The 20,315-nt window shown below is 34.2% G+C and overlaps 1 protein-coding gene across 1 annotated transcript in view; it reads left to right on the forward strand.

Moving 5' to 3' along the window:
* Positions 1-9,838: 9,838 nt before the first annotated feature.
* Positions 9,839-20,315, forward strand: part of LOC143228865 (uncharacterized) — a 75,162-nt gene continuing 64,685 nt past the window's right edge. The window contains exon 1 of the mRNA XM_076460269.1: positions 9,839-10,822. Within this exon, the coding sequence (XP_076316384.1) occupies positions 10,705-10,822 (118 nt within the window). The 5' untranslated portion in view covers positions 9,839-10,704. The remainder of the gene's footprint in view (positions 10,823-20,315) is intronic.

Consider the following 20,315-nt stretch of genomic DNA (forward strand, 5'->3'; position numbering starts at 1 on the left):
TATTAGAATATATAGATAACATATTAAAATACACTGATATTAGAATATATAAATAATAGATTAAAATACACAGATATTAGAATATATAGATAACAAATTAAAATACACTAATATTAGAATATATAGATAATAGATTAAAATACACTGGTATTATGATATATAGGTAGTACATGAAAATATTTTTCTTTATTTGTAGATAGTAGGTAGGAACATAGTGAAATTAAAATATGAAGGTAATAAATTAGAATGTATAGTAAAGGAAGTAGATGGAAGGATGGCTAATATCGTTCGTTCAAAAACAATGGAAACAAGATGGTAGGGATGGCTATTCCATCATCCTTTTATAACAACACAGACAGTGTAGTGGAATGTTAACAGATAAAAACAGGATAAATTAAACCTAATTGTCATTAAATAGTTATTATGTCAGGATGATGGAAATGTCATCCCTACCATCTTGTTTACGCTGTTTTTGAAGGATTGATTTCAGCCATCCTTACCTTCATTTCCTTTTTTTAAAAGTTTTTCTTTACTTATTTTAATGCAGTGTTTCAATAGACATAGGAAGGTTGTATTCATAACAAAATTTAAATACAATCGGGTTCCGTCTGTAGTACTTATTGTTCATCTGTTATTGGTTGGTAGCTCCTGTTTAAATCTGTACTTAAGCTTTTATACAGGTACACACAGTGTCTGTAAGAAAGCTAACTTCAAGGGGTAATAATAACATCGTTTATACTTGATTTGTGATTTTAAAAATTACTATTACATATTAACAATACTTATAAAAGTAGACACGCCATTTGAAACTACGTCATCTTAGTTGAACTGGTTGACATCATTGTTTTGGTTTTTCAATTATCGTGTCATAAGAAAGAAGCAGAACAAATGAAAACAAGGAATTCATACTTATTTTCTATCGTATTTACAGACATTTTCAGAACTTGTGACTCAGTTATTACATAGATATTGTTATAAAAGGAAACATCGTATAGTATTGTAAAGTTCTGATGACCTCTTGAAGAGATATTTAAAATACCATTTAGATGAACAATCCGAGTCATCCCTACATAAACAGTGCTGCCACCTGCCTAATATATAGTAGATTAGAATGCACTATATATCAGAATGTACAGAAAATAAATTAAAACACACTGTACTGATGTACTTTTTAACTTGAAGACAGTGACTTATTTCATGCCAGAATAGTCCTCGCCAGTCATCATGATTTTCTTTGAATATCGCTCAAAGCTACACTCGGGCTATATGCGCTAGCTGTCTCTAATTTAGTACTGTAAGACTACTAGGCAGCTAGTCGTCGCCAACCACCGCCAACTGTTAGACTACTCTTTTAACAACGAATAATGTGATTGACCATAATGTTACAACGCAGCCACAGCTGAAAGGGCGACCATGTTTGGCGTGAAGGTGATTTGAACCCGTGACCCACAGATTACGAGTCGAGCGCCATAACCACCTAACCATGTGTCCTTGCGCTATTTACTTTCGGGAATGCTTGTACGAAATGTTTAAAAATATAGATCCAGCTTTTCAATATTCTTACATACGAAGGTGCATCCAAACACTATTAATACTAGCGTTGTACATCTAAGCACTATTTATACATATAACGATATTCACTTAAGCACTAAGTGTGTCAGTGTGTACGTAAGATTGTTTATGTGTAACAGCTCTTTTCTTAGCCACGTGCATTGGAACTTCAGCCAAATACCACTTCTTCTCGTTCGTATTTTCTTACATATTACAAATCAGGTGTCAATGTTGATTTCGTAATATTTATAATCGAACAGCATATATTTAACTGCATGTAGAAACACTGAAAAACAGTTTACCTGTATGAAGAATTATTTATATAACCAGATTCTAAAGGTATTGTTCTACGAATCTGGCCTGGCGCGTAAGGCGTGCGGCTCATAATCCGAGGGTCGCGGGTTCGCGCCCGCGTCGCGCCTAACATGCTCGCCCTCCCAGCCGTGGGGGGGTTATGTGACGGTCAATCCCACTATTCGTTGGTAAAAGAGTAGCCCAAGAGTTGGCGGTGGGTAGTGATGACTAGCTGCCTTCCCTCTAGTCTTACATTCCAAAATTAGGGACGGCTAGCACAGATAGCCCTCGAGTAGCTTTGTGCGAAATTCCAAAAACCAAACCAATCTACGAATCTGTTTTGAAAAATCCCCTCAAAAATTTTTGGTATGTTTAACAACCTGTAGATTACAGTCCGTGTTGTCTAGACGTCTTATTTTGTAGATGTTTAGAACATTTTATATGGAATTATGAGGGTATTTCTTCTTTCCTTTTCTTTAGTGTTTAAAGTGCAGTAGAAATATTTGTTTTCTATTTACGCAAAAAATTATCATATCAATCAAATAAAGCTTTCAACGAACCTTCTCTTATCAATATATATCGCCCCCTAGTGTCCCAGCGGCATGTCCGCAGATTCAAACCGCTATGAATGATTTATTAAATCATAATTCCATAACACTGGTGACCATATGGTATAGAGGATTATCTAACCGCTCGGCAACTAACACATATTTAATAAACAAATGTATTAAGTCATTGCATTTACTTAAATAATAATCGATCATGCGAAAAACAGAAATCGCTTATTTTTCAGCTGTTTTACAAATATCTAAATAAAACGGATTTATTGGAAAGAAATTAACGTCTGTTCTGTTCTACCATTAATTCTTATCGTTTATATACGCTACCTGATTCCATTGTCACTAAAAGTAAGACGGATAGCCATTGTATATATGAAATAACGGCTCGGCATAACCAGGTGGTTAAGGCGTTCGATTCGTAATCTGAGAGTTGCGGGTTTGAATCCCCGTCCCACCAAACCTGTTCGCCCTTTCAGCCGTGGGGGCGTTATAACGTGACAGTTAATCCCATTATTCGTTAGTAAAAGAGTAGCCCACGAGCTGGCGATGGGTGGTGATGACTAACTGCCTTCCCTCTAGTCTTACACAACTAAATTAGAGACGACTAGCGCAGATAGCCCTCGTCTAGCTTTGCTCGAAACTTAAAAAGCAAACACAAAATATGATATAGCTCAACTCACCGTGTTGTACTTATATACCCCCCAGTGGCACAGCGGCATGTCTTTGGATTCAGACCGCTATAAACCGGATTTCGATTCCCTTGTTGGGCAAAGCACAGGTAGCCCATTGTGTAGCTTCGTGCTTGATTCCAACATCCACAACCACGTCATATGTATCTTTACTACGCCATCTATCGATGACTAAATTTTACAATCCAATAACGAAATTAAACAACCGTCAAATTCGCTCTCACCTCTCGATCAAAAAATAAAATAAAAAGTGCAGTGCAAGCTAGCATTGAATAATATAAAATATATTTTAGCTTTATACAGACATTATCACAAGCAAGACTTAGTTTAGGCTTAGTACCAAGTTTATACAGACACTATCACAAGCATGACTTAGTTTAGACTTTGTACCAAGTTAATACTGACATTATCACAGGCATGACTTAGTACTAAGTTTATACTGATATTATCACAAGCATGACTTAGTACTAAGTTTATACTGATATTATCACAAGCATGACTTAGTACTAAGTTTATACTGATATTATCACAAGCATGACTTCGTTTAGACTTAGTACAAAGTTTATACTGACATTATCACAAGAATGACTTAGTACTAAGTTTATACTGATATTATCACAAGCATGACTTAGTTTAGACTTAGTACAAAGTTTATACTTACATTATCACAAGCATGACTTAGTTTAGACTTTCTACCAAGTTAATACTGACATTATCACAGGCATGACTTAGTACTAAGTTTATACTGATATTATCACAAGCATGACTTAGTACTAAGTTTATACTGATATTATCACAAGCATGACTTCGTTTAGACTTAGTACAAAGTTTATACTGACATTATCACAAGAATGACTTAGTACTAAGTTTATACTGATATTATCACAAGCATGACTTAGTTTAGACTTAGTACAAAGTTTATACTTACATTATCACAAGCATGACTTAGTACTAAGTTTATACTGATATTATCACAAGCATGACTTAGTACTAGGTTTATACTGATATTATCACAAGCATGACTTAGTTTAGACTTAGTACAAAGTTTATACTGACATTATCACAAGCATGACTTAGTTTAGACTTTGTACCAAGTTAATACTGACATTATCACAAGCATGACTTAGTTTAGACTTTGTACCAAGTTAATACTGACATTATCACAAGCATGACTTAGTTTAGACTTTGTACCAAGTTTATACTGACATTATCACAAGCATGATTTAGTACTACGTTTATACTGATATTATCAAAAGCATGACTTAGTACTAAGTTTATACTGATATTATCACAAGCATGACTTAGTACTAGGTTTATACTGATATTATAACAAGCATGACTTAGTTTAGACTTAGTACAAAGTTTATACTGACATTATCACAAGCATGACTTAGTTTAGACTTTGTACCAAGTTAATGCTGACATTATCACAAGCATGACTTAGTTTAGACTTTGTACCAAGTTTATACTGACATTATAACAAGCATGACTTAGTCCTACGTTTATACTGATATTATCAAAAGCATGACTTAGTTTAGACTTAGTACAAAGTTTATACTGACATTATCACAAACATGACTTAGTACTAAGTTTATGCTGACATTATCACAAGCATATCTTAGTTTAGACTTTGTACCAAGTTTATACTGACATTATCACAAGCATGACTTAGTACTAAGTTTATACTGACATTATCACAAGCATGACTTAGTACTAAATTTATACTGATATTATCACAAGCATGACATAGTTTAGACTTAGTACAAAGTTTATACTGACATTACCACAAGAATGACTTAGTACTAAGTTTATACTGATATAATCACAAGAATGACTTAGTTTAGATTTAGTACAAAATTTATACTGATATTATCACAAGCATGACATAGTTTAGATTTAGTACTAAATTTATACTGATATTATCACAAGCATGACATAGTTTAGACTTAGTACAAAGTTTATACTGACATTACCACAAGAATGACTTAGTACTAAGTTTATACTGATATAATCACAAGAATGACTTAGTTTAGATTTAGTACAAAATTTATACTGATATTATCACAAGCATGACATAGTTTAGATTTAGTACAAAATTTATACTGATATTATCACAAGCATGACATAGTTTAGACTTAGTACAAAGTTTATACTGACATTATCACAAGCATGGTTTAGTTTATATTTAGCACTAAGTTTATACTGACATTATCACTGTACCACATTCAAGACTTCGACTAAACTGTGAGGGGTTAGATATTACCCGCTAGCCTCACATAATTTTGAGCTACTGACCAGAAGGAATGCAGCTGAGTCAGAACTCTAGTTTTAACGGGATCGTTTAAGGTAATGATTGGAAATTGTTTCCACTCCCATAACGCGTCCACGTGTTAGGAGGAATCACGTTTCAAACCCAGACCATTAGATTCGTAGCCCGACGTCGTAACTATTAGGTCAAATCTAACAATTCTTGTTATTCATATATTTAGACATTCTTGAGCGGTATCTGTAGGTATTTGTGTCTTTCTAATTAGCTGTGATTTCGAATATACTGAACAAGTGACATAATTCTGTTAAGATTTCGCACACTGTGGAGGTAAAAAAAAAAAAATACTAAAGCATTTGACTCCGTGTATTCAATGGGTACTGGTATAATCGAAAACAACTTTCAAACAATACTGAGATAAAACTGTGATATGTTTGAACATTTTTTCTTTGTTTTTCTCTAAATTTTACATTTAGTTTCTTTAATTTCGAAACCGTTGACTTCAACAGAGAAGGCTATTCAGTAAACCTTATTTAAATAACGTTCATAGCTACCTATCAACTGCGTAAAAATGTTGTCTTAAAAAATACTCCATTACATACGTAATTCATTGTAGGGGAAAATAAAAACAACAAATAAAATAAAATTTGAATTTATTTAAATAATCTTTTTTTCTTAATTTCGCGCAAAGCTACACGAGTGCTATCTGTGCTAGCTGTCCCTAATTTAATTGTGTAAGACTGTAGTGAAGGCAGCGAGCTATCATGATCCATCGCTAACCCTTTTACCAACCTTCGCATTACAACGCCCCTACGGTTGAAAGAACGAGCATGTTTAGTGCGACGGGGATTCGTACTCGTGATCCTCAGATTACGAGTCGACTGCCTTAACCACTTGGCCAGGCCGGGCCCTAATCTTTACTCAGATGCTCTCTAGCTACTTCTTTGATTGTTTTATTTTCAGAAACCAGAGTAAAGCAAAATACAATTAAAACTGGTAGTTAAAATGACAATATTTGGAGTATATCATGTTTACTTGTACAAGACTTAAGTAGTTATTTCATATTTACGCAATTGGGATTATCGAATGAAAGAATCCGTCCCACTACCAACAAACTTTTTTATTTTTTTGTATGGTGGCAACTCCTTACCTGTTATTACAGGTTAGCGTATGGAACACAAACTTTATTCTTATCTTATATTACCGATATTCCAATGAAAGCCTCTGGGTTTATTACGTCTAGCAAGTTTTCAAAGTTTAGGAACTTTCTTACAATGGTAAAACAATTTTATCTTTGTAGTCGTAAAGTCCTCCTTTGGGAGAGCGGTAAGCCTTCAAATTTCAGGTGCTAAAATCAGAGGTTCGATTCTCCTAGGTGGTCACAGCAAATAGCTTAATGTGGCTTTGCTGTAAGACAATACACAGACTTGTAACCATGAAGTACCTGCGCTTTGCCAACTGCAGGGAGCGAGCGTTGAAGATTAATGTTGTAAAAGTTGGCAAAAATTAGTAACAAAATATGACATTCCAGTTAATACCAAATTTATTCAAAAACCAGGCACAAAACTGAGGTCTATACTGTGTAAAAACTACACTGACAAACACCACACCAACATTATTTATAAAATACAATGTGATAACTGCCACGACTTCTATATTGGAGAAACCAGATTCAATCACCTTCACACATTTTCGAACACTGCAAGTCAAATAAATACAAAATAACCACAGAAAACACTCAAATACTAAATAAAGAAACAAACATAAATAAATGCAAAATTAAAGAAGCCTTACTTATACAACAACTCAAGGCCAAAATAAACCAATACAAAGAGGAACACCTTTATACCTATATTAATAAATATAATCAAACATCTAAGCACGCCCGCTACATTCCTACACTCAATTACACAACCCTTTTCAAACATGTGGTCAGCTTCCGGTCAGTTACCTCTTTCTTTCTTTGTGAACCTGACGATGACTGAAGAAAGTCGAAACGTTGTTCACTTCTCTACGTAAAATATTTTCTCAACCCAAACGAGCTCTTTTTACATAAATATTTCTCTACAAGTGGGTTTTCTCGACATCACTGAATGTTGTAAGTCTTTATGTGAGTACATCACAATGTCTCTGTAATATAACTCACTTAGGCCTTTTCATAAACTGACAATTCTCAGACACTTTTACCTCGAGAAAAGGAACGAGCTCACGCACTTCATCTCGTTCAGTGTTTTTCACGTTCCGATTTCCAGTTCGTTTATAGAGGTTCTGAATATTTTTTGTATCTCGCTACACTCTTGTGTGTTTTGCGACAAATTCTTGAAGATCCAGTGTAGAGTATTAATTACTGCCCTGAGTACCATTCAAGCTATTGCCAGTCATGTTAAAATTAAATAACCTAATTAAGAATGTCTGAACTATTGGAAACTGTTAACGGAATACAGTTAAATAACCTAATTCAGAATGTCTGAGCTATTGGAAACTGTTAACGGAAAATAATTATCACTTCATCATCGCGTGTAATTAGGTGTTCTAGAACACATTCACCATGTGGAACGTGGAACAGTTAATGAAACGCGGTAATCACGTGATAAAGATAACAGAACACAGTCACCACGTGTAACAACTAACGAAACACTATAACAAGTTTCCGTTGACGGAAAAAAGTGATAATGCGGAAAATGTTTATAGGACACAATAATAACGGACAAAACTGGACACATGATCACGTAGCAATAGTCTACAAAAGGTCAGTTTAACTAGGATACAGGTGTCTTAAAACAGTATTTCTATATATTTAACCATGACTCTTAATGAGTTTTATAAGTGAATCAGATTGAACCAAACTCTATCTTCAGGTATTAATATACCCCATTATAATGAATAATTATTTTCGTAAAGCATTTCAATTAGTCCCAGAAATTAGGTTAAAAATCGTCGTTTTACTTTTATAAACACGAGAAACAAATATATAATCACTTTGAAACATTAAGAGCCACAATAATGCTATAAGCTAGTCACAACCTTTAAATATAGGTTTGTTAAATATGTGTCACCCAGTGCCGTCTAAATTCAAAAGAGACATCTATGCCAGTTTGTTATTTCTTATTATTTACGTATTGATTACGTAGTAGACATTTAGCTTAAAAACTGTGCTATGTTACAAAGAGTTATCATGGCCTAGTGGTTATAACACTCGATTCGCAACCTGAGAGCTGACGTTTCGATCTCAGTCCATCCACATAGGTTCACCGTTTCAACTCAGAGTAAATTCCACAAATCGTTGTTAAAGTTTAGCCCAAGAGTTGACCAAAAATAATGTCCACTAGACTCTCATATCAAAAGTAAGGAGGATCGTCTCGAATAAACCCTTCAGTAGCTTTGTGTGAAATTAACTAAAAGAAATCTTCAAAACAAATATTTTTAAATTAACTACAGTACTCTAAAAGGCTTAACAGCACCAGGCTGTGGTGTCTTCCAAATATTATTTCTAGAAATGAGAAGGTATGAAAAAGGAATTCAAATTTTTACATTACTGCGCATGTTTTATAATTTGCCAATATTATTTAAAGAGCGGGCCCGGCACGGCCAGGTGGGTTAAGGCGTGCGACTCGTACTCTGAGGGTCGCGGGTTCGAATCTCTGTCGCACCAAACATGCTTAACTTTTCAGCCGTGGGGGCGTTATAATGTAACGGTCAATCCCAATAATCGTTGGTAAAACAGTAGCCCAAGAGTTGGCGGTGGGTGGTGATGACTAGCTGTCTTCCCTCTATACTTATATTGCTAAACTAGGGACGGTTAGCGCAGATAGCCCTCGAGTAGCTTTGCGCGAAATTGAGAAACAAACAAACAATGTCTTTAAAGAGCAAGACACTTCAAAAATAACAAACATGGTCATGTAATGAAGCTCAGGTTTAGTGAAAAATGTTAGGGTTAACTCAAATATGGATATGTTAGGGTAAAAAAAAATAGTTTTAGTTTGCACATAAAACTCGCCTACATAAAAAATCTCCAAGCTACTAATAGATGATACATAATTTCTAACAGAAAATTAATTAACAATGGTCAACTGACCTTGACATCCTTGGTCTACTAGTAGAAACGTTGTGTAACTAAATCTTCGTAACACGATAAAAACATCCAAAAGCCGTACAACTTAATAAAAAATATATCTGGTAATCTAAACTATAGATTGAAATAAGTGTTCACTCGCGACTGACGTTTTGAATTGTGCAATAAATGAAGAGAAACGTTAACAAGTACGTTCAAATCATAACTTTGGTCTTCTTAACACCTGCTGTTTCCGCTAGATGTCACCTCGACCTGGTGGGATCGGTTGTGTTCTCTACGTCACGATGACAGAGACGGTAAATTATTGGAGGGGCAGGCGTACTCCTTGATTGTCGTTATTAACATAATCATCGGTTTTACCCCCCCCCCTCCTCCTACTCCCAGTACGAGGAAGGCCAAGAACACGACACTTGTGACCACAAGGTTTAGCGTGGTAGCTGAGCTGTTGTCGATTCTCTCATGCTGTTTCCACGTGGTTACCGTTAGGTGCCTCCAATACCTTTACCCAACCCAGGGTGCTGTTAGCACAATATACTCTCTTACTTGTTTATTACGCATCGGTATTTTGCTTTGTGGGGTCGTCCTCAGTTGTGTCAACATGCCCTCACTTGTGGGGGTAGGGGAGAGTTACAGAAGTGCAGATTTTGTTGTATACAGTTTCACACCGTTCATAAACAGTTACGTTTCTAAGTTAAGAGGCTGATTAAGTTTAGTGGCTGATAAAAGCCATCCTCTTCATGTTTCGGGGTCTAAGTTTAGATTACGTGTTTAGACGTTTTTTTTAGTGGGATCTATTTGCCTTTTTTTCTTGGTAATACTTTTAATTTTAGCTGTTGAATAAACATAACTACAAAAGAAATCTATTGTGGCCATGTTCCAACACATACCGGCATCGACAATACAGATCTGCTTCAAACAGCTAAATTAGGACAGTTTAAAAAACAACAACTAACACTTGACCTTTCTTTAAAACCACGACAGCAATGTAGGAATTTGTTCGATACTGGACACTTTTCTTCTAATCTTTTACTGCTACAAATAAAACAAGACTTACTTAAGTTGAAATAAAACTAATAGGAAGAGATTTCCTATACAAATATTGTGCGCTGTATTATCTAAGATAATACCTGATTCATTACTATCTCTTCTGCACGAGGTGTTGTTTTCGGCTGACTGGTACGCGGGTAAAGTAGGTAACAAAAGAGGGATTCGAAACGGAGAAACAACAGTTCACAGCTTTACCCTGAAAGTCTGGAGAACACGTTTCAGAACATGCTACGTTCAGTGGACGCAGAAAGCCGCCATACGACTGACGGGAGAAGTTTTCTAACAACTCTCGATCACCTTGGAAGTGCTTTCCGAGTGGTAACTCCGAAACGGTCAAAGGAAGGTAAGATTTCGACGTTTCTCTAACTGTGTAACGGTTTCGAAACTACATCCATTCAGCTTTATGGTTTTGACAGTTATATACATTTGTGGTTTCTACGGTCTAACTTGTTGGGTTTATACTAAGAAACAAAAACCGCAACAACGTTCTATAGACCTCTTCCAGTTTGTAATAAACTACACTCTATATTCCAGTACTCTAATCCAGAATCTACACGCTTATTTTATTTTGTGTCTGTGTTTCCTTATAACAAAGCCACCTCGGTCTATCTGCTGTGTCCACCGAGGGGACTGGAATCCCTAATTGTAGCGTTGTAAATCCGAAGAATTAGCACTGTCCAATCGGAGGACTAGTTTATTTTGTAGCCATATTGTGTTACAGAACACATAGAAGTGTTACATAGCTTCACTTGCTACGCGTACTAGAGCTTAAAGTTTATTTATATCCGCATTGTGTTACGTAGTTTCACTTGTTACGTATTATAGAGCATAATGTTCTATAGTAAGCATCATAAGAGTACAGTGTAAAAAATGTTTTCTTTGATCTTCTTACTTCAATGGGCGTATATTGTGCAAAAGCGTCTTCGTAAGATACATTCTGATAAGTTATATCTGGGTACGCTATTTAGATGTAACATTGTTCAGTTGAGAAACCAACAAAAGTAATGCCGTAGTTTATTTAACCTATGACCTGCTTTACAAGTTCAACTACAGAACTGAAACGTGCGTGCGTGTATCAACAAAGATGAGTTACGTGCAAATTACAATGCGCAATAGAGGGTTACACGAATATTCCAAATGTGTTACACCGCTACACTTGTGATATGTTACTTTGTGCTTCACAACCCAACACTACTACGTGTTTAATGTGTTATAGAGTTGTCCTTAACGTTTACTTGATGTTTCAAATAGCTAAACATTTTTTTAAATATTTCAAAACAGACTTTCGATAGATAAACTACCTCTTTACCACGGTACTGCCCTCAACTTTAAAAATGAGTTGTTTTCCAAATAGAGCAAGTTATTAACAGTAAAGTATATCCTTACTGGCGGAGTAAACAATTAACAGTATACGACGTTTCGCTTTTTGGTCGAATAACATATAAAACAAGTTTAACTTCCATATTGAATAAATGTTTAATACCAAATGTTCCATCTTGTTAACACTGTTTTATTTGCATATTAATTCCAATATTCAAATAATTTTATAATAATAATTTAGTTATAATATTATTATTATTATATTACAGTATTTTAAAAAATACTTTAAATAAACTGATTTTCAAATAAAAAATAATATTTTAACCACCTTCTTAGCATCGTTCTTAAAAATAGAAAATACAACATTATAATAACATTTTATTCTCTTTCTGTGTTGTATGTTAAGATAATAGTATTTTTCACTCAAATTAGTTTTGTTGTTTATTATGAACTTGGCATAATCTTAATGACTATTAAAAATATATTTTTTTAAAACTTTCATATATTATTTTAAGATATTAGGATTTCGAAATGTGTTATAGTTGGAACTATGGTATAAAATATTTTCACGAGACATGTTGAACTTATCTACAGAACAACCTCCATATTTCATTTACAGTTAAGTTTTCAAAATACATTCGTTTCTATGATCGTCTGTAATGCAACTCTGTAGCTTTATAGTATTGATGAGATAACGTATGCATTGGACACTAAATCTAAGTTCATAAACGCTTTAGGGTCCTGACAGCAATTGAAATAACTTAAAAATGCTCGCGATGATTGATAATTTAACAGTTCTATATTAAGTTATGTTTTAAAGAAATTAACGGGGAATACTCTTGAATAACAGGTTCAAAAATTGGCCAAACCATTCGTCAACCTAACCAGTCTAACTCTATAAGACTCATCTCTCTGAGCAACGATCGTGATAAAATTTAAATTCTACTGAGAATTCTTTATTTCACAATCGTAGTGGACAACAACCATTCACTTGAAATGAAACGTGATCGCCTTGGGAAAAGAACGAAATTTATCTGATAGAGAAAAAACATGAGAAACATGCATTGAGATGACAACTAAGACCTCGGCAAACTGATTATTGCGAACTGTCCACACACAAAAACACATAAGAGTCAAATGTATATTTAGAAGTGTGTGATGACTTTGGTTTCACTGTAAGTTATTCAAAGTTTAATTACTGTTTCCAATGTTTTCTAACAAAATGTAGAAATATTTCTTATTTACCTGCAAGATGTGATTGGATAAACATTGAGTTTCGAGATATCTCTTCCTAACGTGATTGCTGTATTTGGTTGCCGTAAAGTGTAGCGAGTTGTGGTTGGATAAATATAAAATTTAGAGATTTATCGTATTAACGTTATGGTTATAGCTGGGTAAACAGAGAGTGTACAGCTGTCTCTTAGTAACATGATTGTGGTGTTATAAAGTGTAAAGACATCTCTTTCTGACGTGATATTTATGATTTAATAACCACAAAGTGAAGAGAAATCTCTTCCCAACGTGATATTTATGATTTTGATAACCGTGCGGTATAGAGACATCTTTCACTAACTTGGGGCTCGGCATGGCCAAGCGTGTTAAGGCGTGCGACTCGTAATCTGAGGGTCGCGGGTTCGCATCCCCGTCGCGCCAAACATGCTCGCCCTTTCAGCCGTGGGGGCGTTATAATGTGACGGTCAATCCCACTATTCGTTGGTAAAAGAGTAGCCCAAAAGTTGGCGGTGGGTGGTAATGACTAGCTGCCTTCCCTTTAGTCTTACACTGCTAAATTAGGGACGGCTAGCGCAGATGGCCCTCGAGTAGCTTTGCGAGAAATTTGGAAACAAACAAACAATTCATTAACTTGACATTTGTGGTTTGGTAACCACAAAGTGTAGACACTTATCTTCTTGGAAAAAACATAAAGATGTCTTTTCCTAACGCAATAGTTATAGCTGGATAAACGTAAAGTGTGAAGGTGTCTCTTACAAACGCGAATATTTTATTTGTATACAAAAGAATGTAGAGACATCTCTTCTTAACAAGACAGTTGTAGCTAAATAAAGAGGCAGAATATACAACATACAAGATGCTCTTTTTTGTGTCTAATTACCTATTAGCTTCACAAAAATTTACACACAACAAAGGGGCAGTTTTGCTAACACAATATTTTTTGAAACTACTATATTCTGATAGGCCAATGCGTTGTTTAGTTCTTAAATAATTTTCGCAGCTTATACAAAAGAACATATTGTATGTATGTGATGGATTTGTTTTGAGTGAAATCAGTAAGTCTAACACTTACCTCAGTCTATCTTATTTTGTTACTTGTAACAGCTGCTTGTTTAATTTACTCACTTTATATGACATTCAGATTTACAGGATATGTATTCTTACATAGCTTGTATCTCGTGTTTATATCACATAGTTATATGACTGTACTATTTATTTGAATTCAGCTTTTTTTTGTTGGGTAAAAATTCTATTTAATGTCAGCATTTATTGTAACAATGGATGAAAAATATTTTAAGTTCGTTGTTTATAATATGAAACGTTAAGCGAGTTACACAAGTATTGTGAAGTCACATTTGCTTAAAGAGATGTTTTTATGATTTAAAAAAAAGTGCCGTGTGTGTTCATGCGTTCGTTAATTTCAACGAGCTACATACATAAACCAAAATATTCGCAGACAGTGGGCCCGGCATGGCCAAGCGTGTTAAGGCATTCGACTCATAATCCGAGGGTCGCGGGTTCGAATCCAGGTCGCACTAAACATGCTCGCCCTTTCAGCCGTGGGGGCGTTATAATGTGACTGTCAATCCCACTATTCGTTGGTAAAAAGAGTAGCCCAAGAGTTGGCGGTGTGTAGTGATGACTAGCTGCCTTCCCTCTAGTCTTACACTGCTAAATTAGGGACGGCTAGCGCAGATAGCCCTCGAGTAGCTTTGTGCGGAATTCAAAAACAAACAAACACAGCAGATATCCCGATGTGGTTTTGCGATGAGGAATAGACACATAGTTTAAAAATGTTTCACATATACATGCCTCCCTCAGTGGCACAGCAGTATGTATGTGGACATAAAATACTAGAAACCGGGTCTCGATACCCATGGTTGACAGAGCACCGATAGCCCGTTGTTTAGCTTTGTGCTTAACTTCAAACAAAGCAAATACCTCAGCAAACAGGAGTGGCTATCGGTTTGGTAAGGCACTGTAGGGAAGTAGACAATAAATAGGTGCGTAAAATATGTCTCTCACACACTTTAGTTATATTGTACACATGAGGTTAAAAGCAATATATATAGTTACTTTATTAAGCTCCAAGTGAAACCGTGTGGAGTTAATGAACAGATTTATTGTATTTACGTAAACAAAATATCTTAATTTCCGTGTGATATTGTTAAATACCACGTTGGTAGGCTGCATGTTTGTTATTTTATCCATTATTAGTTTAGACTGTAAAACAGAAGTCTAAAGACGGAATTCTTTTCTAAATAGATTATTTTCATCGATCGTTTCTAACAATTATGGTTTTAACCAGTTATTTTCTCTTCAATGGACATTTTATCTGTCTGGGTTTAAACATTTAGTTAGTTTGTTTTTAACTGAGATTCTTGTCTCCATAAATTTCACCGGTTAGTTTATATTCAAAGGACATTTTTGTCTTTACATAACTTTTACTGGTTTGTTACTTTTTTCATCGGACATTTATATAAAGGTACATTCATTTTGCAATTCTGTTTTATTTGTTTTCAAAGGACACTTTAGTCTGTTTGTAGTTTTGTAGTTTCTCCCTGTCAGTTTATTTTCAACAGGTATTTTTGTCTGCCTATGCGTTTATTTTCCCCTTTGTTGCTATTCGCCAGCTCTATTTATTTGTCAGTTTTTTAACGAATTACTTTATTCTGTTCGCCAGCTTTCTGCTTTTATTCACATATATATGAAACATAGGCTGAAGAGGTGTTACAACTACATTTTTGGAGGATTAGTTGTAAGTGTAAATCGACAGATTTACAACGCTAAAATTAGGGTTCTGATTCCTCTCGGTGGACTCAGCAGATAGTCTCATGTGGCTTTGCTATAAGAAAACACACACAAAATTAGTTAAAAATGTATATGGAAATCCATTGTTCACTTACACTTTATGTTTCTCTTCTGTAGCAAACTGAAGAATGTTAGTGACATCTGAAAGAAATGGTGTCTCGAAAACGAAGTTCAAGAAATTGTGATTTATACATATTTATTTACTATGACTCACAGTAGTTAAAGTGTCCGTCGAACGATTCAAATATTTATAAGCCCATGGAAGTAAAATTAACTACGGAATTATTTGTACATATATTTATTTAAATAATATGATTTGTATAGTAAATGAAGTACAAGGACGATAACAGTCACATTGTTGATAAATATGTACTCAAGGTCTTGAATGATAACAGTCACATTGTTGATATATATGAACTCAAGGTCTTGGATGATAACAGTCACATTGTTGATATATGTACTCAAGGTCTTGGATGATAACAGTCACATTGTTGATATAATATATGTATTCAAGGTCTTGGATGATAACAGTCACATTGTTGATATAATATATGTACTCAAGGTCTTGGATGATAACAGTCACATTGTTGATATAATATATGTACTCAAGGTCTTGGATGATAACAGTCACATTGTTGATATAATATATGTACTCAAGGTCTTGGATGATAACAGTCACATTGTTGATATAGTATATGTACTCAAGGTCTTGGATGATAACAGTCACATTGTTGATATAATATATGTACTCAAGGTCTTGGATGATAACAGTCACATTGTTGATATAATATATGTACTCAAGGTCTTGGATGATAACAGTCACATTGTTGATATATCAAGGTCTTGGATGTACTCAAGGTCTTGGATGATAACAGTCACATTGTTGATATAATATATGTACTCAAGGTCTTGGATGATAACAGTCACATTGTTGATATAACTCAAGGTCTTGGATGATAACAGTCACAGGTCTCAAGGTCTTGGATGATAACAGTCACATTGTTGATATATATATGTACTCAAGGTCTTGGATGATAACAGTCACATTGTTGATATAATATATGTACTCAAGGTCTTGGATGATAACAGTCACATTGTTGATATATGTACTCAAGGTCTTGGATGTAACAGTCACATTGTTGATATAATATATGTACTTCTTGGATGATAACAGTCACATTGTTGATATATGTATAAGGTCTTGGATGATAACAGTCACATTGTTGATATAATATATGTACTCTTGGATGATAACAGTCACATTGTTGATATAATATATGTACTCAAGGTCTTGGATGATAACAGTCACATTGTTGATATAATATATGTACTCAAGGTCTTGGATGATAACAGTCACATTGTTGATATATGTACTCAAGGTCTTGGATGATAACAGTCACATTGTTGATATAATATATGTACTCAAGGTCTTGGATGATAACAGTCACATTGTTGATATAATATATGTACTCAAGGTCTTGGATGATAACAGTCACATTGTTGATATAATATATGTACTCAAGGTCTTGGATGATAACAGTCACATTGTTGATATAATATATGTACTCAAGGTCTTGGATGATAACAGTCACATTGTTGATATAATATATGTACTCAAGGTCTTGGATGATAACAGTCACATTGTTGATATAATATATGTACTCAAGGTCTTGGATGATAACAGTCACATTGTTGATATAATATATGTACTCAAGGTCTTGGATGATAACAGTCACATTGTTGATATATATATGTACTCAAGGTCTTGGATGATAACAGTCACATTGTTGATATAATATATGTACTCAAGGTCTTGGATGATAACAGTCACATTGTTGATATAATATATGTACTCACAGGTCTTGGATGATAACAGTCACATTGTTGATATAATATATGTACTCATCTTGGATGATAACAGTCACATTGTTGATATAATATATGTACTCAAGGTCTTGGATGATAACAGTCACATTGTTGATATAATATATGTACTCAAGGTCTTGGATGATAACAGTCACATTGTTGATATAATATATGTACTCAAGGTCTTGGATGATAACAGTCACATTGTTGATATAATATATGTACTCAAGGTCTTGGATGATAACAGTCACATTGTTGATATAATATATGTACTCAAGGTCTTGGATGATAACAGTCACATTGTTGATATAATATATGTACTCAAGGTCTTGGATGATAACAGTACTCAAGGTCTTGGATGATAACAGTCACATTGTTGATATAATATATGTACTCAAGGTCTTGGATGATAACAGTCACATTGTTGATATAATATATGTACTCAAGGTCTTGGATGATAACAGTCACATTGTTGATATAATATATGTACTCAAGGTCTTGGATGATAACAGTCACATTGTTGATATAATATATGTACTCAAGGTCTTGGATGATAACAGTCACATTGTTGATATAATATATGTACTCAAGGTCTTGGATGATAACAGTCACATTGTTGATATAATATATGTACTCAAGGTCTTGGATGATAACAGTCACATTGTTGATATATGTACTCAAGGTCTTGGATGATAACAGTCACATTGTTGATATAATATATGTACTCAAGGTCTTGGATGATAACAGTCACATTGTTGATATAATATATGTACTCAAGGTCTTGGATGATAACAGTCACATTGTTGATATAATATATGTACTCAAGGTCTTGGATGATAACAGTCACATTGTTGATATAATATATGTACTCAAGGTCTTGGATGATAACAGTCACATTGTTGATATAAATATATATAATATATGTACTCAAGGTCTTGGATGATAACAGTCACATTGTTGATATAATATATGTACTCAAGGTCTTGGATGATAACAGTCACATTGTTGATATAATATATGTACTCAAGGTCTTGGATGATAACAGTCACATTGTTGATATAATATATGTACTCAAGGTCTTGGATGATAACAGTCACATTGTTGATATAATATATGTACTCAAGGTCTTGGATGATAACAGTCACATTGTTGATATAATATATGTACTCAAGGTCTTGGATGATAACAGTCACATTGTTGATATAATATATGTACTCAAGGTCTTGGATGATAACAGTCACATTGTTGATATAATATATGTACTCTTGGATGATAACAGTCACATTGTTGATATAATATATGTACTCAAGGTGGATGATAACAGTCACATTGTTGATATAATATATGTACTCAAGGTCTTGGATGATAACAGTCACATTGTACTCAAGGTCTTGGATGATAACAGTCACATTGTTGATATAATATACTCAAGGTCTTGGATGATAACAGTCACAGGTCTTCTTGGATGATAACAGTCACATTGTTGATATAATATATGTACTCAAGGTCTTGGATGATAACAGTCACATTGTTGATATAATATATGTACTCAAGGTCTTGGATGATAACAGTCACATTGTTGATATAATATATGTACTCAAGGTCTTGGATGATAACAGTCACATTGTTGATATAATATATGTACTCAAGGTCTTGGATGATAACAGTCACATTGTTGATATAATATATGTACTCTTGGATGATAACAGTCACATTGTTGATATAATATATGTACTCAAGGTCTTGGATGATAACAGTCACATTGTTGATATATATATGTACTCAAGGTCTTGGATGATAACAGTCACATTGTTGATATAATATATGTACTCAAGGTCTTGGATGATAACAGTCACATTGTTGATATAATATATGTACTCAAGGTCTTGGATGATAACAGTCACATTGTTGATATAATATATGTACTCAAGGTCTTGGATGATAACAGTCACATTGTTGATATAATATATGTACTCAAGGTCTTGGATGATAACAGTCACATTGTTGATATATGTACTCAAGGTCTTGGATGATAACAGTCACATTGTTGATATAATATATGTACTCAAGGTCTTGGATGATAACAGTCACATTGTTGATATAATATATGTACTCAAGGTCTTGGATGATAACAGTCACATTGTTGATATAATATATGGATGATAACAGTCAAGGTCTCATGGTCTTGGATGATAACAGTCACATTGTTGATATAATATATGTACTCAAGGTCTTGGATGATAACAGTCACATTGTTGATATAATATATGTACTCAAGGTCTTGGATGATAACAGTCACATTGTTGATATATATATGTACTCAAGGTCTTGGATGATAACAGTCACATTGTTGATATAATATATGTACTCAAGGTCTTGGATGATAACAGTCACATTGTTGATATAATATATGTATATACAAGGTCTTGGATGATAACAGTCACATTGTTGATATAATATATGTACTCAAGGTCTTGGATGATAACAGTCACATTGTTGATATAATGTACTCAAGGTCTTGGATGATAACAGTCACATTGTTGATATAATATATGTACTCAAGGTCTTGGATGATAACAGTCACATTGTTGATATAATATATGTAC

The sequence above is a fragment of the Tachypleus tridentatus genome, chromosome 10, assembly GCF_004210375.1.
Source record: "Tachypleus tridentatus isolate NWPU-2018 chromosome 10, ASM421037v1, whole genome shotgun sequence".
Classification (NCBI taxonomy): domain Eukaryota; kingdom Metazoa; phylum Arthropoda; class Merostomata; order Xiphosura; family Limulidae; genus Tachypleus; species Tachypleus tridentatus.